This window comes from Penicillium manginii, assembly GCF_028828005.1.
Source record: "Penicillium manginii strain IBT 31320 chromosome Unknown utg000004l:1.0-7231830.0:1.0-7236170.0, whole genome shotgun sequence".
NCBI lineage: Eukaryota > Fungi > Ascomycota > Eurotiomycetes > Eurotiales > Aspergillaceae > Penicillium > Penicillium manginii.
The window spans coordinates 6,524,807-6,547,513 of record NW_026643105.1 but is presented as its reverse complement, the minus strand read 5'-3'; the positions used below and the strand labels follow the sequence as shown (position 1 = coordinate 6,547,513).

General features: G+C 49.3%; 10 protein-coding genes across 10 annotated transcripts; 3 read left to right on the top strand and 7 right to left on the bottom strand.

Moving 5' to 3' along the window:
* Positions 1-452: 452 nt before the first annotated feature.
* On the bottom strand, positions 453-1,819 carry pex26 (the record flags this gene model as incomplete). The annotated part of the gene is made up of 2 exons (XM_057102800.1): positions 453-1,326; positions 1,386-1,819. 2 exons carry the CDS (start codon positions 1,817-1,819, stop codon positions 453-455), a joined length of 1,308 nt encoding a protein of 435 aa, XP_056962430.1.
* A 1,259-nt stretch (positions 1,820-3,078) lies between these two features.
* Positions 3,079-4,225, top strand: N7533_006149 (mitochondrial 54S ribosomal protein mL46; the record flags this gene model as incomplete). Its single annotated transcript, XM_057102799.1, has 3 exons — positions 3,079-3,124; positions 3,184-3,854; positions 3,926-4,225. 3 exons carry the CDS (start codon positions 3,079-3,081, stop codon positions 4,223-4,225), a joined length of 1,017 nt encoding a protein of 338 aa, XP_056962429.1.
* Positions 4,226-4,514: 289 nt separating this feature from the next.
* On the bottom strand, positions 4,515-5,055 carry N7533_006148 (cysteine-rich PDZ-binding protein; the record flags this gene model as incomplete). The annotated part of the gene is made up of 3 exons (XM_057102798.1): positions 4,515-4,600; positions 4,682-4,805; positions 4,900-5,055. The coding sequence occupies 3 exons, from the start codon at positions 5,053-5,055 to the stop codon at positions 4,515-4,517; spliced, it is 366 nt and encodes a 121-aa protein (XP_056962428.1).
* A 468-nt stretch (positions 5,056-5,523) lies between these two features.
* Positions 5,524-7,456, bottom strand: N7533_006147 (uncharacterized protein; the record flags this gene model as incomplete). The annotated part of the gene is made up of 4 exons (XM_057102797.1): positions 5,524-6,170; positions 6,219-6,499; positions 6,549-7,232; positions 7,284-7,456. 4 exons carry the CDS (start codon positions 7,454-7,456, stop codon positions 5,524-5,526), a joined length of 1,785 nt encoding a protein of 594 aa, XP_056962427.1.
* A 257-nt stretch (positions 7,457-7,713) lies between these two features.
* N7533_006146 (SDR family oxidoreductase) lies at positions 7,714-8,572 on the top strand (the record flags this gene model as incomplete). The annotated part of the gene is made up of 2 exons (XM_057102796.1): positions 7,714-8,323; positions 8,379-8,572. The coding sequence occupies 2 exons, from the start codon at positions 7,714-7,716 to the stop codon at positions 8,570-8,572; spliced, it is 804 nt and encodes a 267-aa protein (XP_056962426.1).
* Positions 8,573-8,900: 328 nt separating this feature from the next.
* On the bottom strand, positions 8,901-10,111 carry N7533_006145 (uncharacterized protein; the record flags this gene model as incomplete). Its single annotated transcript, XM_057102795.1, has 3 exons — positions 8,901-9,302; positions 9,372-9,810; positions 9,870-10,111. The coding sequence occupies 3 exons, from the start codon at positions 10,109-10,111 to the stop codon at positions 8,901-8,903; spliced, it is 1,083 nt and encodes a 360-aa protein (XP_056962425.1).
* A 2,377-nt stretch (positions 10,112-12,488) lies between these two features.
* Positions 12,489-13,253, top strand: N7533_006144 (uncharacterized protein; the record flags this gene model as incomplete). Its single annotated transcript, XM_057102794.1, has 1 exon — positions 12,489-13,253. One exon carries the CDS (start codon positions 12,489-12,491, stop codon positions 13,251-13,253), a length of 765 nt encoding a protein of 254 aa, XP_056962424.1.
* Positions 13,254-14,846: 1,593 nt separating this feature from the next.
* Positions 14,847-15,314, bottom strand: N7533_006143 (ATP synthase subunit C family protein; the record flags this gene model as incomplete). The annotated part of the gene is made up of 1 exon (XM_057102793.1): positions 14,847-15,314. The coding sequence occupies one exon, from the start codon at positions 15,312-15,314 to the stop codon at positions 14,847-14,849; it is 468 nt and encodes a 155-aa protein (XP_056962423.1).
* Positions 15,315-18,266: 2,952 nt separating this feature from the next.
* On the bottom strand, positions 18,267-20,561 carry N7533_006142 (transcription factor domain-containing protein; the record flags this gene model as incomplete). The annotated part of the gene is made up of 4 exons (XM_057102792.1): positions 18,267-19,018; positions 19,068-19,990; positions 20,044-20,328; positions 20,425-20,561. 4 exons carry the CDS (start codon positions 20,559-20,561, stop codon positions 18,267-18,269), a joined length of 2,097 nt encoding a protein of 698 aa, XP_056962422.1.
* A 441-nt stretch (positions 20,562-21,002) lies between these two features.
* On the bottom strand, positions 21,003-22,695 carry N7533_006141 (putative MFS transporter; the record flags this gene model as incomplete). The annotated part of the gene is made up of 6 exons (XM_057102791.1): positions 21,003-21,181; positions 21,205-21,840; positions 21,888-22,156; positions 22,227-22,398; positions 22,450-22,510; positions 22,573-22,695. 6 exons carry the CDS (start codon positions 22,693-22,695, stop codon positions 21,003-21,005), a joined length of 1,440 nt encoding a protein of 479 aa, XP_056962421.1.
* Between the last annotated feature and the right edge of the window lie 12 nt (positions 22,696-22,707).

Here is a 22,707-nt window from a genome sequence, read left to right as displayed (position 1 = left end):
ATTTACCTCGCCTTTGGAATGTGTCAATCAACTGTCAGTGGTTTGTGGGGAAGTGGGTCCAAGAAGCATACCTTAAGTGTGTGCGTGGCGGAGTACCCATATGTACATTCTGGCTTCTGTCCTTGTAAAATTACTACCTACCTAGGTAGTAGAGGAGATCTAGTAGAAGAGATCTAGTAGCCTGATTACCAGCGCAATCGGCCAAGTTAAAAACTTGAGAATAACTGGAAGTCAAAATCCTCATGCTCCTTTTTTGAAATCAACCTGGCTGGCAAGCCATTGAAAGTATATGGTATTTTGCTAATACAAGCCACAAGAGAATCACAATCGAACGAAATGTATATGCGAAGTTTCTTCCAAGAACAAAATGGGGAGTATCCAGGCCAACATGAGGAAATATACAGGATCAATCACGAACTGTTCAAGACAACCATTCATTGCTCGGCAATATCTCAGATATAGCTCACCTTAACGCCCATGCCGACCGTGCTCCTAATCTTCTGCCACGCGCCGCCCGTAATCCTGCGGACTCGGTCGCGTACATCCTGTCGGCTCATCGCCATCAAGATACCCAGCACGAAAAGCAAAGTCCGGACTATTGACATCGGGTTCCCGGACACGCTCTGGATAATATGCTTGAACAGGTTTCGAATAGCATTGGCCACTGCCCGCGACTGGCTGCGGGGTTCGGGCTTGAGCTGTTTCTTGGAATTCTTCGAGCTGGAAGATGAAAGCGCCGTTCGGGTCGAGGACTTGCCATTCGGCGACTTGTCTGATGGTTTGGAAGACCCCTTCCCCTTGGAGGAGCTGCGTGGGCTACCCTTCTCAATCCCGTAATCAACCTCGCTGGTATTCCGCTTGTGACCGTTCGCTTTCGGCTGTGCTGCGGCAGCGGCCTCTTCTGCTTGTCTGCGCTCATCCTCTCGTTGTCTGTCCAGCTCGGCATCTTTCTGGCGTTGTAATTCAGCTGCGCGCAGCTCTCCTCGTTCTTTTTCTTCCTTAAGTCCCTCTAATGTTTGGAGGAAGAGCTCTTTACGCTCTTCGTCTAGGACTTCGCTCATGTTGATGAACTCGGTCGCATATTCCCACTCCTCATTTCGAGGGAGAACATGCAGGGTGAACAACTCAATGATCCTTACTCGAGCGGCAAGGTCCTTTGGTGTATCGGCTCCGCTTGATGCAGCCATGCGCTGCTGCTGGAACCCGTTGGAGACATCTTGGAGACGATCGGCGAGGTCGCTGGGCTGTCCATACGAGGAGAGGTAGGTCTCGAGCCGTTGCTGGTTCAAGGTTTGAGAAGATGAGTGGTTGAGGAGTAGTGTAGCACTAGTTGTGGTGGGTTAGCCGCGGTTCATTGTAAGCGGAGAGAAGAGGGGGCTGCTCACAGGTTGTAGACGACCTCCGCATCCACGGAACCTTCGCGGCCCTGATAGCCAATTTGTACGACGGTATCCCAGATACCACCTTCACGCACTTGCGTGGCCATATTCTTCCATTCTTTCTGACCGAATTGGTTCTTGCCCTCCTCTGCGCCAAGATCGACTATTGCGCTGAGCAGGGTGATGTAGAGGTTCCACACCTTGATTCTCCACGTGCTGGGGGCAATTGCGATCGGGGCGACACCGGCCGCATAATCGCCATTGGTATATTGTTCATCTTGTGGTAATTCACCGGTGATAATTGGCTGGAGTGAGGAGAGGGACTCTGGCAGGCGGCGCGTCAAGTACAACTGGGAGGCTTTCTTGTAGGTCTTGGAGCATAGCTTCGTGGGGGATGTGGGGGAGGAAGAGGAAGGAGAAGATAATTTGGTGGAAGACATTCCGTCAGCTATACGGAAATGGCATGGAAAATGGGGAGGTAATGGGTGAGAGCGAGGCGGAGTTGAGCGAGAGAGAACGTGGAGGTCGGAAGTTGGGGCTGCGATCGGCTGTCGTTTTCCCTCGGCTCCCAAGTCCGGGGGTGCTCGTCGTCACGGGATCCTCGGCGCGGGCAACTAGGCGGTGACTACAAAGTATAGTTACTACGTGTATACTACTTTGTATACTACTTATACTCGGGATGAAGATGCTGAGAACTAACGAGAGTAAGTGGTAGGTCACACTGATCATGACTGGGGTACAGGATGTCCGATTCTTTTTGCACACGTGAAACACCTGGGCATGAGACAAGATGTTTAATACACCAGAGGATGCCAGAAAGCATGCTACATATACTCGCGACGCAAAAGCAATTCTGTTCTCATAGCCAAAATATAGTAGCAAGAGAAGAGACAATGTACTAGCAGAATTCAACTTGATTGCCACCTGAATTGACCAGTCTCAAGCTGGCATCAAAATTGCAGCACCCTGGCCAGCTGATCGGGAAACCCTAGCCTTGTGGTAAAAATTGCTCGTAGATAACATCGGATTCAGATTTATTCGAGAATTGAGGACCCCGGAGATTGAACATCTCAAACCAGTACAATAACTGCTACCTAGGTAGAGACCTGTTCTGAAGGCGATTTGGCAATGGACTGACAGTATGTACTCTGGAGAAAGTGGTATATCTTCAAGGGGCCCAGAGCGGCAATTGAAGACATCAATTGCAACCTGAAGTACTGGTAGTAGATAGATAATTAATCTTTCATGTTTCTAGATTATTGATGTTATGAAACGCGGTTCTTCAAAAGTTCTGAAATTCTATATTGATATTTTTTTTTCTTCAATTTGCATGGATAGATAAATAAAATAGTACGATGAGTGCCGAAGTGTCTGCGACAGCTATCTAACAGTACGCCTTAGATTGAAGAAGGTACCGCTAGCGAAAAATAGCCGCTATTCATTCTGAGCACCACTGAATGGTCGACTGGCCGTGGGGAGAACAAGACGCAGTGACGATAAGGTATGGGTGCCTGGGAAGAAGAAGAAATGAAGTGGACGAAAATTCTCAATTTAAACAACCATCGGGCGGTCTGGGGCTTGTGGGCAGTTTCAGAGCCTACTTGGGTCTAGCGCCATCGCCAACGTGACTTTGGGAACTTTTCTCGGCTTGACAACACTCGCATATCTCCAGCTATATCATTGAGCCTGCAATCACATCATGTCGTCCGGTTCCAATGGCGCCAGGCGCATAACCTCGCTTTTGCGTACGTATCTGTCATCTGTTTAAACCCAATTTGGACCCCCAACTGACTCCCCCTAACAGGACCCTCAAAACTCGACTTCGGCGTTTGCAGAAGCTGTCAAGAAACCCTTGGCCGTCGCAGCTATGCCTCTACTGCCACTGCGACCGTGACTGAGACTCCTACCGACACACCGGCTACCTCTACCGCTACCCCTCCCTTCCCTTACACCATCAATGCCGGCGTTGTCCTCTCGCGCCCACCCCAAGTCACCCGTGACCTCGAGCCCTTCGAGAAAGCTTTCCATTTCTACCAGAAGCGTTTGAACGAGCGCTTGGCTCTACCTTTCACCAAATATTTCTACTTCAAGCGCGGAACCCCGGCGGACGAGGACTGGAAGAAGAAGATCCAGGAGCGCCGGACTCCTGCACGCGACATCGGCAAGTACAACGCGTACGACAGCGACTCGTGGAACGATGAACTCCTTCTCGGCGCCAAGGAGGCCGAGCCCGAGCACCAGGTCGAGATGCTCGTTCAGGATGCTGAATCCACAGCCAATGCCACCTCCCAAGATACCAGCAAGAAGGAAGAGATCCCGCGGCCGCATTCCCGAGTGACCGAGGCGGATAAGAAGGGTGATCACAAGAGCTTGAACCGTCTGCTTTCGCGGACTCTTTATCTGCTTGTTCAGTCGAAGGAGGGACACTGGAAGTTCCCCAGTATGCCCGTGGAGGCAGAAGAGACCCTTCGTCAGGTGAGACTAATTCCATTCAAGATCCGTATTTCGGTGAAATTCCATGGTGCTAATACTTTCCCCCCTTCCAGGCCGCGGACCGCACCCTTTATCAAACCGCCGGCGCCAACATGAACACCTGGATGGTCGGCTTCCACCCCGCCGGCCACCACGTCTACAAGAACCGCAAGCCCCACGTTGACAAGGTCACCGGTGCCGAGAACCACGGCGAGAAGACCTTCTTCCTGAAGTCTCGCATCATGGCCGGCCAGGCCGATCTGTCCGCCAACAAGGATCTGAAGGATTTCAAGTGGCTGTCTAAGGAGGAGATTGCCAGCTACGTGCTGCCCCAATACTACAGCTACGTCAAGAACATGCTGGCCGACCGATAAACAATCCGAGATGATGAGTCCTCCAACGTTGAAGGCCTGATAGGGCAGTGGGAGGATGTATTAGAAACCGAAAGAGGGAGAAACTGACCAGGCAGGACTGGCGGTTATTTCCTGGGGCGCTATTGGCAGCGTTCTGCATATACTTTTACCACGTATGCCATGTATAACTAGATTTTTCCGTGTACTGTCAATTGAACTATTCCATTGAGTTGTCTTGAGTCCTAAAACGCCATGCCATGCCATCAAGCCCACCGCCATGAAGAAACAGATATTAGATACAAAACAGGAATCACCGAAGGTTAAACTTCTGCCCTTGCACGACCGGTTGTTCCTTCGCTGTTTTGCCTGCAAGATTCTTCCCGCACATCGGACACGCTACATCCGTCAGCATGTATCTTTGATGATAGTAGGACAAGAGTGAACGGCGGCGAAAATTAGTGCCAACTTGGAACATACCATTTCTCCTGTAGGCGCACTTCTGACAGAACTTCTTCCCTTGCTCTGTCTTTGTCTTGCAAGACTCACAAGATGAAGCATAGGCAGCGTATGGATTCTTTGCCTTGGCGCTGAGGAGTTTATTCTGCATTGATCAGCCAAATCCAACGAAGAAACCCTGAATAAACTCGGAAAATTATGCAATCCAAGACACACTTCTGGAAGAGATGTTAACATACCTTCCCCACACCCGTCGCACCTAATGTCGACTTTCCCTTTGAGCCACTACCCAAAGTACTCGATGGCGAGCCGTGATACATATCATTCTTGTTCTTGACGCCGGGCGTGGCGAGCTCGGTACTTTTGAGCTTCTTCTGGCATTTCGAACAGACCATTTTCGTTGAGTGTTGAGGGGAGGTATTTGCGGGGAATGGTTGTAATGATAGGATTGATAGCGGGTGGAGATGAAGTTTATCTTCGGATGCGCCACCGCCTGGCTGGCTGAAGCTGGGTGCAAGTTCGAAGTGCAGGAATGCTCAATTTTCTCGAGAAAATACATTTTTTGAAAGAGAAGGATTCAAAAATGAGATCAAAATGGATGCTAGAAAGACTGTTGAGAATGAGTGCCTAGGCACCCACACCTCAGGCATCCCAGGCCGCCCTCTCCTAAATAGATTCACTTTGGCTCTACATCTTGATTCAACTCTTACCCGCTCTTAACCCCAAGGGGCATCTACACATATATCCTGCTGTCATCCGTCGCCCCCACGGAATATGCAGTCAGCTGCTGGAGTTTCATATTTTAGAAGGATGGTTAGATTGGGGTTTGTAACATCGTTGGCAAAAATAACTGATCAGCTATGTTAACTAAACCCTGTGAAACTGCTCAAAAGCGAATCCCACTGTACGTCGTCAATGGAGAACATGTCGTCCAGATCGCCGTATATAGACGGCCAGACTTTGGATGTGACAACCCCATCCGCATCAACCGCCGTGATGGGCGCATGCTGAGCTTGGGAGGGCACATTTCCAACTATTTCCCGGACTTGATATGGATAGCAACGTGCTAAAAGACGCATTTTAGAGCAAAGACTCCCCACAACATCAGTCTCTTTATCTGCGGCAGACATTCCCCGAAATTTTGTTTCCAGAACGATGGCAAGCTCCGTGACAATATTAGAATAATCTGCTGCTTCAACAACAACCTGAACCTGTGTTTCCCTGTCAGAGTCGGCAGAGCTGGCAATGAGCTTCAGTAGAGTTAATGCTGCTGTAGACAAGCAGCCCACAGCGGCACATATATGAGCGCTGGTATTTATCACCATTTGACCAATCTCAAATATCGGTATAGTTGATATCGCGTGGATAAGCTCCTTGCTTTGCTGTATCATATCCATCAACATTGTCGTTCTGACTGTGCTGGCAGGCTCTACAGTCCACATTTCCTCCCGAAGACATAATTCATGTAGCCGCATTTCCGCATACATGATTTCAGTGCGAATTGCATTGACTACAATAGCTGGTCAGTCTCCATAAAGCACATAGATCCAATTCATACCTGTTGATAATGGGAAGTCAGGGAAATCATTCTCTACGCGTATTCTCATGCTATCAAATTGCCGCTGTAGAGAATTGCGCGTTACTTGGACCAGTGCCTTGCCACCGCTTTTCTGCATCGAGGTGTGAACTTCATCCATCATTGTCAAGAAAGACTGTATGTGGATAAATGGCGCGATCCATAAATCCGATTCATGCTCGGTAAATGTCAAAGTTTTCATGCACTCATCAATTCGACTGTCGTGCTTTATGACAACCGGCCGACCAAGTACGCCATAGGAGCTGATATAGAATTAGCCGAAGTCGTACCTACCAGCGTAGGGATTCTTACCCGGCCGATAGCCAATATGTACCGAGCAGTACCCGCTGCTCATTCAAATTTAAATTAGGCTTTTTGTGCAATCCCAAATCATACAACATAGACACACAAATTTGCATCAGAAGTAAAAACCGCGGATGGTATTTCTCTGCAGGGTATGAGTACCATGCGACATGAACCAACAGACCGCGGAGCAACTCGAGGTTTCTCTCTGACCGTGTCACTATTCTCAACGTAACGTGTTTCATAATCTCGTCTGCTACAATTTTGCGCAGACGGTGGGAGCTGCCCATGGTCGCCGACACGACGCATAGGAAGAGAAAAGGCTCTCGGTTCTTGAGCTGAGCTACGTTTTCGCTATTTTCAATCAAAATGAAAGGAAACTTGGGCAGAAAATCAAGTCGGAAGGTTGCAAGTAATTGCTCAGCCTCAGCTTCACTCAAAAGCCCTCGATCCACGATGGAAGGCTGGCCCTCCATAGCAGAGCCGGTTGGCGGCTCAGAGCCGTGGGACGGTTCCGTAGCAGCATCTATAAGCGCGGCGATTTCTCTTGAGTCCAGCTTGGGATCATAAGATGAGCCTGAGTCGTTGGAGAGCGGAGTAGAAGTATTGAATGGTGTCTGCACATTTGGTTTGGTCAAGGCAACGAGCTGCGATGTCAGCTGGTCGACCTTGTTTTCTAGCACCTCAACCCGGCTTTATCCATCATTAATACTATAAATTGCAATGTTCATTAGGTAGGATTACCTTGGTGTGGCCTTGCGCTTGCGCTTAGTTTGCGGAAGGTCAAGGTATGTACATGGCTTGCCCAAACGAGCGCACCGCTGGCACAGGCCTACGGCTTTCGGCGTGCATTTCGCCTTGACATTTGTGCAAGCCACGCATGCTCTCCTCTTAATTGCAGATATTGAGTCGGTCATTATATTTCTAAGGGACTCTCAGTGGCCGGGGAGGAAACGGACCGGTCGATGCGGAGGAGCCGGTTGGAAGGAAGGTTGCTGAGCAATGCAGTTGGACCGGGGCGAACGGATCGTCCGGTCGGACCCCAATTTGTAATCCCCGATCATCATGTTGTATATAAAAAAGCAAGTAAATGTCGAACAAATATCCCAGTCACATTAATAACAGATCATTTATTTCTTCATTCGACAGTAACTTTCTTTCAATAAACTCGAGAATGTCTTCTTATCTCATCACTGGAGCCTCTAAGGGCATCGGCTTCGAATTCGTACGCCAACTTGCCGCCGATACAACCAACACGGTCCTGGCAATTGTGCGAAATCCCGATTCATCCAACATATCCAAGCTTGCTTCAAGTCACCATAATGTGCATCTTATCAAAGGCGATGCTACGGATCCAAAGTCTCTTCTCGAGGCCGCCTCAGCCGCTGCCGCCATCACAGGCGGGAAACTTGACGTGCTCATCCACAACTCCAACGCAGTCGATATGGCGACCATGACCTACAGTCCGAGTCAGGTTCCCTTTGATGCTCAAGCTACTCGAGATATGTTTGAACCATCTCTTGCTACTGCAATTTATGGGGGTCTGTGGACAACAAATGCTTTCTTGCCTTTGATTGAGAAGGGCGTGCAGAAGAAAATCGTGCATATCTCTAGCGGCATGGCAGATTTGGATCTCATAAAAGCAAGTGGTCTTAGCTATGCCGTCGCATACTCCGTCTCAAAGGCTGGAATGAACGTCCAAGTCGCCAAATATGCAACAGAACTTGCACCCAAGGGCATCAAGGTGTTGGCCTTGAGCCCTGGATGGGTTGATACGTGGGAGGGTAAGTGACCTTCCTTGCCTTGTTTCAATAATGACAGGCACTAATATCATAGCAGGAGAGATGCCCGCAGAGGTATTACAGGCGAACCAGTCGATGCTGGAGCAGTTCCGGGCACAAGATCCTTCACTCCAGGGCCAAATTCAGCCTGAGGAAAGTGTTAGAAAGAGCCTGAAAGTTATTGAAGACCTGGATTCTGAGAAAAGTGGTTCTTTTGTGAGCCAGAATGGAGATCGCGTGAACTGGTTCTAAGCGCTCTACATATTCAACGGGCCTTTCATGAGCAGCTGAGCGTTAAGTGTCGGTACCAGATAGTGATTTGATCAAATACATTAATATTTTTTGTATATTGTCATATTTAGCGTATTAACATAAAATGGGTATTTCTTGCGCGACATTTGAGAACGAAAAAAGGGCAATCATGGTCTTGACGCCAAATTAGTGGCAGCAGAAAGGTAAAGCACCAGTGTCGTCCACGGCGTAGTAGTATTGGTTTAGAGATACGAGAGATGCAGTCGCATTGCTTGAATGCTGCACTTCAGCAGCTCTAATCATTTCGAAGCTTCAGCCACTAGGACATTCACTTTTGTAGCGGTGATGGTTGCTGTTGATACGGCTGCACAGGCACGGGTTGCCCGTGTTGCTGGTATTGCTGCGGGTATTGAGGCTGCGGCTGTCCGGGATATGGCTGGAATTGCTGCTGGTAAGGGTATTGGTATTGACCATTGCCGTATGTGTAGTGCACCGTAGCAGCTTGTGGCTTGCCGATTGAGTCATCAATATGGCGCCACTTCTGGCAGCATAGCAGGATTCCGACAAGGGTACCGACGCCAAAGAGAAACTGCAAAATCGCCAGCGCGGTCTGCAAGTAGTCAGGGACGACAAAGACAAACTCAATATAGTAGCGGATGTAAACGACGGCATTTGTCAGAGTTAACGCGAACCAGCAGATGCTTCCGCCGAGCAGGGCATAGATAGGAATCTTCGATGGTGTGAGTTGCTTTCAATTTCATACACCAGGCAGGGGGTGGGGGTCCATTCTATAACTTACTCGTGAAGTGAATCTATGGGAGCCAGCCTTGATTGCAGCGAAGAGTACCCAGGCAAAGATCTCCAAGGATACCACGAAGAAAAGAATGGCTCTTGCGCCATCCACCTTGTTCAAGTCCAACGAAAACATTTCCAAACCGGTGTACGGTCCTTGAACATATCTGACCCTTACTACCACATACATGGCCCACGCCGCAAGTGAGACTGCTGTTAAAATGCCGAGAATTATCCAGTGAACTATTGCGACAGCCGCGTAGGGTTTCCCGGAGTCTGTGAGGCGGTTGAGCAGACGGTGGGTCAGGTTGTAGAAGACAAAGACAACCATCAAGATAGCCAAATCGGAGAAAAACACTTGAAGCATCAGGTCAATGTTATAGTATTGAGTAATGACGGCCTCGGCAAGGAAAAAAATCTCGTAAACTATTGTGGTAATTTGAGCGCTAGATTTAACTGTCAGTTGTGATTGGGTCTCCCGATGTATACAATATCATTTTCATACCATAACCATGCGACAAGAGCCACTACGACGCCCTTCGTCTGTCCATTGTGGCCTCGTATCAAGCACGACCAGATCAGAAATCCAATGATTGCGAGAGCGAAAAGGATATCGAAAGCAAAGCCTGCGATGAAGAGACTCTTTGAAGTGTATTCGTCCAGTGAAAATGAAGTCTCCGTGGCCCAGACACTTGAGGAGCCTGCGAAGTAAGAGCTAGAGCTTCCTCCGCTACGTCGCGGTGCCATTTTGTGTTGGTGTTAAAGCGAAATCACGGTGGGTCTCAGTTTGTTGTAGAAGTACAAGGCTTGGCTGCGCTCAAACTGAACCTGTTTCGCAGTGTGCAGGCACTACAAAGGGCTTCAAGATGCGCCTAAGTGGTATAAATTCGCGTGCAGAAAAGAGAGAGAATTTCCTCATCACTTTGTTTGAGTCCTCGCTCCTTTTAAACGGGCCAACGCAGGGCTCAATCGAGCGGCTCTTAGACCTTGAATACGAGGCTGAGCCGAGACCCTTGGGCTTCTATTGGACAGGAAAGTTTAGGGCAGAGCAGAGGCGCTAACAATACGAAGAGAGTGCCTTGGCTTTTAGCTTTCACCGTGCAACTCACTATTCTCGATTGCCCGATTCCTTTGGTCATGTCCTTGGCATGTTGTGATGATCCTGTTGAACTCTTAGACCGGCCCCTTTTCAGGCATTTGGCCCCCATATTTCCCGGATTTCCCATATTTTTTTGTTTTATTTTAGGCTCCTGCACTTTCGACGAGTTTAAGAGTCTGTGGTCGAGGGTCTTCACGTGTGTGATAGAGTGATTGAAATGACAGAAACGCATAATAGGGGAGATCAACACGAGTCGATTCATTTAAGCCGGTTGAGTCGTCCCCTGAGGAATTTGTGGCTTGACGCCAACTCATCATAAACGAGATAAAGGGTCTACGAAGCAGGTCAGCAGTTAAATAGAAAAGAAGCCGAGTAGGTCTTGTCTATAAGCTTAGCAAAGATTTGGTCTCAAGGCTGGTTGGTTCCTATCGAGGGGAGATCGGGGGTTTTATGGCCATCAGCTTGTCTCACCCTCATCTGACCACCCCCAGCAGTTCCCACTGTCAAACACGTCACCCACAGCTTATCCAGTTCACTCCAGCTCACTGATGCTTCTTTCTGCCACTCCACCACTTCTCCACCTCGGCCTCCCCGAGAACACCTCAGCAAGTCTCGTGCTTGCAACAGATTACCTTCTTCAGCCGAGTGCAGCCCTTAAGTGGAGAGCAGGGTTGTGGCTGAGTCGCACCACCGCCACGCAACTTGAAACTCCTCCGCTTCTTCATAACTTGATCTCAGGGAATATCCTAGAGCACAATCTCAGCTGTGCCTGCACGGGCGGCTTTAGAGCCACGCCGCCATGCATCGATCCGACCGATCGTCCTGGAACAGATCCAAAAAGCCCGTCGTCGTCGTGGCGACAATTCACAACTGTCGCACGGTCATTCAGCACAAGGGTAATCCACCGAGTTAAAGCCATCTTCAGCTGCGCTTGCGCGTGGATCTCGATGTCCCGTTCTCTATGGATCGTTGGCCTTTTTTTTTTTGCTCCGTACTCCTCTACATGCTCCGTCTTTGCTCACTCCACTTACTCTCAAGGGTAGTTTTTGACGCAGTTCGGGGCCCGCATGGTCCCCCAAGCTGTCACAACGTGATTGATTCCCCGGGGATGCATGGGGACCCGCCACTTGCGAACTGGTCCGCCGAAGCGAATCAAGGACGCGCTGGAGGCGAGACCTCAGGGTTTCGACCCGACATTCTTTGCGATTGTAGACTCCGGCAATGTGGTTCTTCCCAAGTGAGTGGTACGGCTGTCGGGTTTATGGAGTCACCTAGCAGACTTGAATGGTTCGCCCCAAGTCACGATCCCCTGAAAGATAGTTCCAGGGGTGGGGGAACATCACAAAATCCATTTGATCATATAAATAGAGTACTAGTCACGATGCAATGAACGATCCCCTTTTTTTCCTTTTTCCTGGAGATCCTTTAACACCATCTGCATAACGCGCAAGTCGGCGTTTCGTTCGGGGCATTTCGAGATTCCTTCATTGTTTCTTTTCTTTTTGGGCTCGTCTGGTTTTCTTTTGGTGTCGTGTTCCCTCGAGGATACTTCAAAAAGACCGCATTCGGCACGCACTCCGCAACATCCGCTCTCTCCTCCACTGCACCACGACCCCAACAAATTCTTCATCATAGCTTTCTTTCGGTTTTAAATATCTTCTGTCTAATTGCCAACTCACTCTGCAATACTCGGACACCTACTTAAACTTTCCCGCCTTATGCGCTGACGCCTCCCGCCCCCTTGTGGTTCGACCGGCCTGCCCGACGATCTGATGATCTGCAGGGAATCGGAGCTCAAGTTCGGAGTACGATACATACATCATCCAGATCAGATCTCATTTTCCAACCAAGCACCTCGTGGCCGATCCACCGCTCTTCTGAAACAAACTTGGACGTTATCTATTCCATTCCATCCCATCCCGTCCTATCCCATCCCAAAGAGAGCAAAAAAGAAATAAGAGAGAAATCAAGAAAATCATACTGTGTCTCAGGCGAGCACAGTAACAAGCTAGAGCTAGCACCAATATGCCCCCAAGCGGCTCTTCATTCACGGCACTAAACCTACCCCCGACATTCGACCTCCCGCAATGCATGGAATACTTCAGTCTAACGGCCGGCCCAAACACGGATTTATGGCGGAAACCACCCAACGGCGATACTTCGACTGCGCCCATCGTCTTCACCTCACTCCGCCACCCATTCATCATCGCCGAAGTGACCGTGAGCGCGGACTGGGAAATGGAATGGGATCAGGGCGGCCTGGTGATTTTCGCCGGCGCAGCTCCGCAGTCCTTCTCGTCCGATACAGCCGCTCTCTCCCGCCGAACAGGTAGACCCAACCCGCCCTGTAAATGGGTGAAAGCGGGCATGGAATTCTCTTCCGGCACCGTAAATGCATCCAGCGTGAGTGCCACGGCCGACGGCGCAGACTGGTGTTTATCTCCGCTCGTGCAGACAGTGCCCGGTCCCGCGGTCCAATCTATACGCATCAAGCTCGAGCGCATCGGCCACGCGTTGTGGATTTGGTACCAGGTTCCGTCGGCATCACCGTATGACCTCACCCCCGGGGCCGTGGGGAGTACGTGGAAGAAGTTACGCGAAGTCACCTGGTTCTTCTACGGGGTGGAGGATAAATTCGTGCATGTGGGTGTGTATGCGAGTCGGCCGACGAGTCTTGGTCGTGGACAGACCATGTGGGATGCTATGCATGGGGTTCCATTGGAAGGGGCATCGGCGGCCGGTTCGTCTGATGGGTTGGTGGTGGAATTTGAAGATCTGGAAATCATCTAGGCGTGTCTTTTTTCGCGGTTTCTATTTTTCTTTTTCTTTTGTTCTGCAATTATCTGGTTTTGCTTGTTCTTCTTTCTTTATGATCGTGGTCCTTACCAGCGTTTAGCAAGCGAGCTTGTGGCATGATCGGAGTCAATTTTGATCTTTCATGTTGATATTTTTTTGTTATCCCACTTAATGTTAATTCTGCAATCAAGCAATTGGTATCTTACATACTATTAGTACTAATTCTTTTTTTTTTGGAGTTCTGAGGTTTACTATTTACTAGTGCTCCGTCATCTACGCTGGTAGCTGATTGTTTAACGAGGTTGCTAAAGTATACCTAGGTACCTAGGTATTTAGACAAGAATTTCTGCTCATATATCCAAAGGGTTATGTGTATTTGTGTTCGAATTACTCGGAGTCACCGGGCGTAACGTTCGTGGTGTGGTGGTTTCCCAAATGGCGGAAGTATATATCAGAGGCACATACCACCATATCCTGGTCAGTCTTAGTGCAACTGGAAGTTCAAGTTTTTACCAGCAACCTCAATAAGAAACGCCAGAGGATGCAAGAGCTAGTTATTTAAACCGCGTATTATACGAATCAATATTCTATTGTAAATAAAAGGAACCCCTTGGCTACTAGTACTCCACGTGAATGGAGTTCAGATCTTCCACAATTTCCCAAGCGACAGAAACGACGGAATCACACCACCGAAGTCGTATCTTACCTCGGCAGAACTAAAACATTTCCATCAAGTCTTACAGGTACTATCAGACCCTTGAATATACTAATACCCAGATCAGCCACCTGGGCGTAGGTAAGATTAGTCTCATGGATGTCAGCTGAGTCATCGCCGACGGGTAGCCGGAGCGCGCTACCCGAAAATCGGAGCTAGCGAGTTTTCGCTGAGCTGGGGTTCGAGGTCGCACCAGAAGCTACACAAAGCTGCTGGGCGGTATCTAACAAGCTCAATCGGGACAATAGGCTCACATGAGATTGTAGCTTAAGCATTGACCGTCAATGAATGGGCGTGGCGGAGTGGTCGTTGGGAGAAGATTACACCTAGCTTCCGTCCACCCGGCCCCATATCAAGGGGATTGTCGGGTTGCGATGGAGATACCAGGTTCACCCGGATAGCTGAACAGCTGTCAGGTTAAGCTCAAGCCGAGAGCTTTGTTGATTTGCATACGTAGACTGATACGGACCATTGGATGCTCTGCTTCCCCGTGGGGTTGGAAAATGCAGAGTCCATGGGGAGAGGAAAAGCAGGATCTAGGGAAGACAGATACGACACTCAACACACAGAGTTTTTGGCTCTTTCGAAGTTGGGATGGGTGAGGCCATATAGACTCTATATGTACAGAAAGAAATAGGTGTTGTAGATGACGCTGAAAAGTAGTACATGGTAATACATCACGACCAAATACCCTCCCCGGCGGAAACAAAGGAAAAGAGTAAGAAAAAAAGGGGGTTCGAACAAACAGGAGAGAAACTGTCTATAATTTTCTTTCTTTTCTTCGTTCCTTCAAAGGCCGATTGCTCGAGGACCCCGGGATAGATGCGTAGATACTATAACACCGGGGTCTTGACGAATATATGGTGACACGTTTAGACGTACTTGCACATCATGGCAACCATCAGGTCGAACAGACCCATGGCCTCAACGAAAGCGAAACCCAGAATGGCGTAGGAGAAGAGCTGGCCACGGAGAGCAGGGTTGCGGGAGACGGACATCAGCAGAGCGGCGAAGACGAGACCGATACCGATACCGGCACCACCGAGACCGATGGCAGCGGAACCCATACCCAGGTTCTTGGAGACCTCAACCATGGCGGTGGCGACCTCAGAGGAGTACTGGCGGCGGGCAGCAGTCTGGAAGGCGGTGCGGGCGTTGGCCTGGAGGAGAGTGGGAGAGGCGCGCTTGGGGGCGGCGAAGGTAGCGACGGGGGCCTTCTGGGAGGTGAAGGTGCGCTTGGTGGCAGCGTTCAGCTGGAAGCGGGCGGCAGGGCGAGCGACCTTGGTGGTCTGGGCCATGGTGGCAGCCAGACGGCTGGTGAAGACACGGGTAGCGGCCATTGTGATGGTTTTTGGGAGGGTTGGTGGTGGTTGGGAAAGAGAGGAGTGGTATAGAGAGGAACTTTTCAGGGAGGAAAAAGCTGGGAAAAGGACGGAAGAAGGCCTGCCTGGGACATAAATACTCCGCGGCACAATTTTCGCCCGTCCGCTTCCTAGTCAAGGCTAGTGCGCGCGTAAAATACTAAAGCCCTACTCTGTGCGGACGCCGGAGTATTTCAGTTGCAAATCAATGGTACGAGGAATGCTGGGGGTGTGTATTGCATTGTTTTACAATTTCATACAGTATGGTATGAACCACAGTGAACATGCCAAAGATTACGGGTTCGTCCGGTTGAGTGGATCTGTAGCTGTATCCAATTGCCCAGTATCCAGTTATCCAGTATCCAATTGCTCCGTAGTGGAGCTGGGGATGTCCTAGGGATGGATCAGCCGTACCGTAGGAAACAGAGGAGTCAATTCTTCTAACAGTGAGATGTCTAACCTTCCCCCCTACACAGGAGGATATGTATGACTGCACAGCTTCAAAACATTGTTTCTCATCTATCAATTCCAGAGTAGGGAGGTAAAGGGATAAGCTGGCCGAAAAAAAAAAAAGGAAGGAAAAAAAAAGCCACCCCTGCAGTGGATCATAAGCATGTTCCAAATGAGTGGGTCCGATCCACCGATCCATTGAACAGTAACCAATCACTAACCGTTCCGTCAACTGAATGCAGCGCAGGTTTCCAGATTGCTTCCCGGCGTCGCCCAAACCGGGCCGACTCGGATTCCAGGTCCACCAACTAAAGATTCACTGGGCAACCACTGCTGATGGCATCCCCTTTCCTCGGAAACAGCCTCACCGAGTGGCCTAATGGTAATTTAATGGATCCAATGGTCCGCTATTTCCCGTAATTTTGCTCCTTTTGTGATTTTCTTTGCTTTTCTTTTTCTTACCGGCTTTTCCAGCAAACACCTGCATGTGGTCCATGGCTGCAGGGGGGGAATCGGGTACCTTTTATAATGCCGGCAACCCGGAGAGTAATGACGCAGAGGAATTGTTGGCCGGTAAAAAGAATAAACAGCAGTAAAATAAATTAATCCCATAAATACGGATACAGTGGGAAAAAGGGTGAAAAAAGAAAAGAAATAAGAGAAATCCTACGGATCCATTCTCGCTTCCCTCGGCCTCCACCCACTGGATTCCCGACCCGCCAGAACCCGACTATCAAGTCCACAATTGGGACCCCCTTCCGGCTCACCCCAACAAGCAATCCGGCTCGACACCAACTGGCCCGCTGAAAAGCTCTCCCCCAGTATATTCACACAGCTTGATTTGAACGGGCCCGGACGCCCTTATATAGTGCCCCGACGCGCTCGCGTTTAAGACAGGGGAACTGGCGGCTCTGCTCCGTGGGAAAAAAGCGCCGGCTGCAGCTCGGCTGATCGCAGGAGCTTGGCGGACCCACACAAGCTCAATTCAGGGTTGCGACGTTGGCGAACGAGCTTGCTATCCAGATGTTTCTTTGATATTTCAGTTGACTAGAGTCAAAAGAATTGATTTCAGACCGTTAGAACTCTTGTTCGTGCTATATCTCCTGGGAATTGGACAGTATAAGGCCAGCTAGAATACGAGGTCGTGAGAATACACAAGTCGGTGGCGCCCGGAATAGGAGGGTCGGGTGTTTTAGGGTACATCTTAAATTACCAACGATACGCATAAAATACGATAGATTACGCAGGTCCTCGACTCATCGCGGCATCATCGACCCGCCGTGAGGTCATGCGTGTCGGATTCTTGGCAAGGCCAGCTGGCGAAGGGTCCTTGGTATGGTGAATGGCTGAAGAAGCCACACCCTTGCTTCCCTCCCATGGATATACAGCATGAAATAAAAACAATGCAGTTACCACAAGTTATCAATGACCGATGGATATGCATCCGCTTTTTTCCAATATCTGCCTCATATCATCCGACGCCGGAGTCAGGGGCGAACGGTGTGTTGGCCACAACACTCCACCTGATGGGGCGTATGGGTCGACCTGTGAAACGAAATGCCCCATCACCACCTCTACCACACCGTACATGATGGGAACTCGTATTGACCTTGTTTCATTTCTTACAGCACTCTTGAATTTCAAGGGACGCGTTGCGGCAGAAACACCCTCTATACCATCAAGAAACAAGGAGACTCCGGCCCAGCTGGGTAAATTTCGAGACCTCGGAGCTGGCGGCTGTTCCTTTGGAAACCGATACCCATAATTCGTAGCTATGCTTCTTAACTGGGGTGGCCATGGGAGCTGTGAGCTTGGGCTTGGACGTTGAAGAATGACCAGCTCAAACTTTTCCAGACTGGTTGCCATCCAGAGCGATATCAAGCGAGTAGATCTGCAGAATTCCTGTGGCATACTGAACGAGTTGGTATGCCAGGATTTCCCAAGGGCGTGCTCCGTACTCCGTACATGCCGAGAGACTGGACCTGACCAGTGAATCACGATCCCGCCCCATATCCATCGGGTTCTTGCCCTATCCCAAAGCCACAATGGGGGTTGTCTCTCCATTCCACCTCCAATTCGATTAGCACGGCTTGCAGTAGTGGCCGGGAGCTCAGCTTTCCCCAGATCTTGTTGCTTCGATGATCCACTCTCTTTCCTAGTCTCAATGGGCATAGCGTGCTCCCCGCGAAGCTTTGCTAATGTTAATATTATTTTGGGCCACTGTTGTGTGCTCAGCCAATCCGGTGTGTCATAGGCCCCATGGCTTCTTTCCGGAGAATGCGGCCAAATGTAAATATTAGTGTGGCCAAATTGTTAGACTGGCTTGTGGTTTTGTGGTGTAGTTCGTTTGTTTTCACAGCTCATTGTAATCCTTGCTTTTACTCTGCTTTCCATCACGATTTTTTATTTGCGTACCCAAAACCTAGCACTTCATTCTAGTCAGCAATTGTGCTGGCATGCACGCGATCAAGGAAAACAGACCTAAGGTGGCAACTGCCAAATGAAATCCAAGTCCAAGTCAACACCATCCAACCGAACGCCAAGCTCACCTTCGCATGGAGCAAAAGGTGCCATTGATGGATCAAATGGCAGGGAAAGCCAGTCATTCATGTCGAAGCTAGAAAGACCTTCCAAATCAAGACCAGCCACAATATCCCCTTCATCGGCCGACGGCACAGCGGGTGCATGTAAACCATCGTGAAAAGGAGGCCTCGACTGTATGACTGGTGGATTCGAAGACATGAGACTTCTTCTTAATCTCGCTGCCTGTGTCTGGAGAAGGGCTGCATATTGTGACTGCAAATGCGCGTCGTCTTGATTGTTGTTGTTCTGTAAGGCCGCAATCGCCCGATCGAGTATCTGCAAAGCTTCTTGCAATTTTGCATTACGCACGCCAAGCGCAAGAGCCTTCATCAGGAAGATGGAGGAACTGATCGTACGGAAGAGAATCCTCATCGGCGAAAAATGCAGTGCACCAGTGCTGCCGAGAAGGGCAACTTTCTCTAGTGTCTGGCAGCTACCATCGATTACCTCTTCGATGAAACCGTATTCTCGCCCTGTCATATCAAGTCGTCTTGTCCTCTCTATGAAGGAGTGGTCAATGGTGGTTTCGCTGTGTGGATTATCGTGTGTCAGAACTCGCTGTACCACGAGTTGCATTCCAATAGAGTTGACAAGAACCCGCAGGTATTGATACTCGATGAAGAGTATATCCGTAAATGTTGTCCCGGGGGCTATGATGTTTAGTCACATCATCGTCGAAGTCTGCGGTGTGCTACTTACTTGCAGTACTGAGATTTTCCTGTCGCCAATTCGCTATCAAAATCTGCTTCTCCTCCACCATGGCCATGAACTGATCGGTCGTATTGAGGATCATCGGTGCATTCACCAGGGGATATAATGCTTCCATCGTCGAACTTGACATCTTGGTAATTCCGATCCATGAATTCATGAAAGAAGTCCACTCTCTCCCCTCTCTCTGTTGCAACAACAGTCTTGATATGGGAACGGGGATACTGGCACCGGAAGGCATTGGAGAAGTACACCCAATTCTCGAAGATAGAACATTAATGTATACAAACAGTAAGCTTGGAAGTCGTTGTCGCCGTAGCTCAAGATGATCAAGATACATCTCAGCGTCGATTTCGACCAGATCATCAGATCTGAGAACTCTGGTGCTGGAATCAAAAGCGCCAAGCTCGTGAGCCAGGGCCAATGCCGAGCTGAGAACCATCCACGACATGCGCTCAAATCGCTTGGTCGGCTCAACCACATCTTCCCTCCATCTAGCAGAGACTGGAACTTCCTCATCTGTCAATGGTGGGTCCCGTGCATCTAGATGGGTCATGATAAAGTCTGAATCCCAGCCATCCGTTTCCGGAGGGAACAGCAATGACCGCGGATGCCACTCAGACATGAGAAGAAGTGCCTCGATACTCCCGATATTACGGGTTCGAGCTTTCGATTTCTTTTCTTGGCCCAGAGTGAGCCGGAGCAGAAGATGCTGGCAATGTTGCCATAGTCGGTGATGGACGAAGAATGCCCGAGAACAGCCACCAACACCCCGAAGGGTATGATATCGCGAGGATATCATGAGAATTGTGCAGCAGAGCATGGGCTCTTGAGTCACAAGGTAGAAGTGATTCTTATGGGAGGCGAAGAAGTCCGTGAGGATAGGCGATAGAGGGTTCATATTTGCGAAGAAACTATCATGTCGGTTAGTACAGGGATACTATCTTTATGCACAGAAAATACCGACAGATCAACCAGGGTCACTGCCTCATGAGCGGAAAACCATCCCATTTTCACAAATCGGCAGGCATTCCACATCTGCAGCGCGTCGGTTGTGGTGAGGCGATGGGGATCCGGAATTGGGGTAGGGGCAGTGGTGGTTTTCTCGGTATTTTGTTGCGATTCTTCGCGGAGAGCAGCCTCAAAAAGAATATCCATTGCATCTTGGTTGTTCGACACAACCTTCTGCAACATGGATGTCGGAAGATGACCATCCTTGGTTCCGGATTGGTCGTGCCTGGTCGACTGTGATCTGTTTGGTTTAGAATGGATACAAGCTGAAGGATGAATATAACAAACTCTTGGGAATGGAAATTCTCTTCACGCCGAGAATCCCTTTCTTTTCTACCTGGTCCGTCCTTCGAGGCTCGGGACCACGGTTTCTTTGAGGTGAAGGTGCATTCGATCCGCTTCTTGGTACATCGGAGGCATTTCTCGCCCTCGCTCGGTTCGCATCTCACCTTTCGTCTTGCGCATGGAACACATGCTTTATATGCCCGTTGAAATTCATAGTCATGAAGAGCCCTGCTCCGTGATGGCTTCTTCCTGTCCATGGATGGTGCGTGAAGGAGGGAGATTCTGAAGTGCGGAGAAGTGGGGAAGGCGGCTTTTTCAAATATCCGCGATTGAGACGCGTCTTTTTGTCACAGTAGACCTCGTTGGTCTGGAGACTTTCGGGTTTAAATTAATCATCTGACTAGTAAAGAAATATAGATTCGAAAATTGAATATCATGACTCGCCCTTTGAATGCGAGTTCAAGTTGTCTACCAACTGGAACTACTATACTGGTAATTTCAATCGAATCAAAATAACCGCAGTGTAATACCCGCAAGCGAATATCTGCATCAAGAATAAATTATGTCAAATCAGATCGGGTGTAGACGTAATCTAAGTTATAATACCCATCCAATTAGATTCCTGACCCATCAAGTCAAATATCTGAAGTTCTTGTTATTGTCGCCACCATCGGTCACATCAACCCGGTCGTGCTCGTTGACCTCCCCGTACTCGCGATCGCGCCTCTTATTCTCCATTGTCAAATCTATGTGCAACCCAACCGCGAGTATCGCAATCAAGCCAGTGAAAGCACAGCCCAAAGCACACCCTTGGTAAAGAGAGGTGCGTCACTATCCGGGAAGACAGAGGAACTGATCAGACTGGAGCACTGGCCAAAGACAGCCAGAAGAGCCATGCCGGCACCCTTTTTGCTTTCTCCCCCTTGGTTATTGAGCATCCAGGTAATATTAATAGCGAGTGCTGGAAATATTCCGCAAGTTGCAAGCCAAATTCCCGCATATCTTGCCCCAGTGTGGGTCTCGTCTTGCACGCAGGTCAAGATGAGATAGCCAACTGTGCCCATGGATGCGAAAAATGTAATCACCCAGCCACGATTCCCCCATCGATCTGATACGAGTGCGGCAGTAACACAACATATGAATGATCCGAGGTAAGGCGGAGCTGCCAGACCCTGTGCATTGATTGAGTTGTACCCCATTGTCTCGAGGATAGTCGGTAGGAAGTTGGAAAGACCAGCGAAGGAATAGTTGCAGCAGAAGTGAATAGTCATATGGACATAGTTTTTGTAGTCTTTCAATCCGCTAAGCACTTGCTGCCAGTGCACTTCATTTTTGGCAGTTCGATCCATTGTTTGAAGCCGTTCAACAGCCTCTGTTTGCTCGGACTCGGTGAGAAATTTGGCGGAGCCAGGGGAATCGGCAAGGAAGAAGAATACCACAACCGAGAACAAGACAGTTGGTGCACCCTCTTATTCTAGTCAGTTTTGCAACGGCTTGCAAGGATCGTGGACATACCAATAATGAAAAGGTAGCGCCATGGCTCTAGGCTGCCTTTAATCTGCGTTATGCCGTACGCAAGAGCCGAAGCGAAGCAGTTGGCGACCGGAGACATACCCAATAGCATTGATAGCCGGAATCCCAATTCTTTTCTCTGATAAAATAGAGATAGGAAGTAGGGTGCACCACAACCAAAAACGGATTCAAAAACACCTAGCAACCCTCGACAGACGAGTAGTTCAGCGAAATTGGTGACCGCCCCGCTGCACATAGCTGCAGCACCCCAACTAGATAACCCACAATGGTTAGAGAATGCCTTACCTATAATCCTTGGGACCAAGAGTGACCGAGACGTACCAGATACAAAGTACAGCGATATATGAGTGAGCGGGGAGGATTTTCCACAAGACAGTAGTCCATTCGAAAACAATGTAGCAAATGTAGAATGTATACAGTACCCATGACCATTGATAGTCATCCAGCCCAAGATCCTTGTCGATTCCAGCTGATTTTGCATTGCCAATGTTGCCTGTCCAAAGCCATGAGAGATGAAGCGGAGACAAGAGGCAAGATGACTTACCTCGATCTAAGTAAGAAAGAACATAGAGTATGCAGACTATCGGAAGTACTCGGCGGTCAAACTACTAAATCTGTGAGATTTTCTCATTTAGCTGTCTTGGGAGTATGCGTGACCTTGGTTCACCTTCTTTCGAATCAATGACTGTCTTGTCTCCGGAACGATACATTGTTGTAGATTCTTCTCCGTATCAACACTTTCAAAATGCTGACAGCCTGGAAGCTGCTCCAGATCCTTTGACTCCGTCATGGTTTCTTGCTC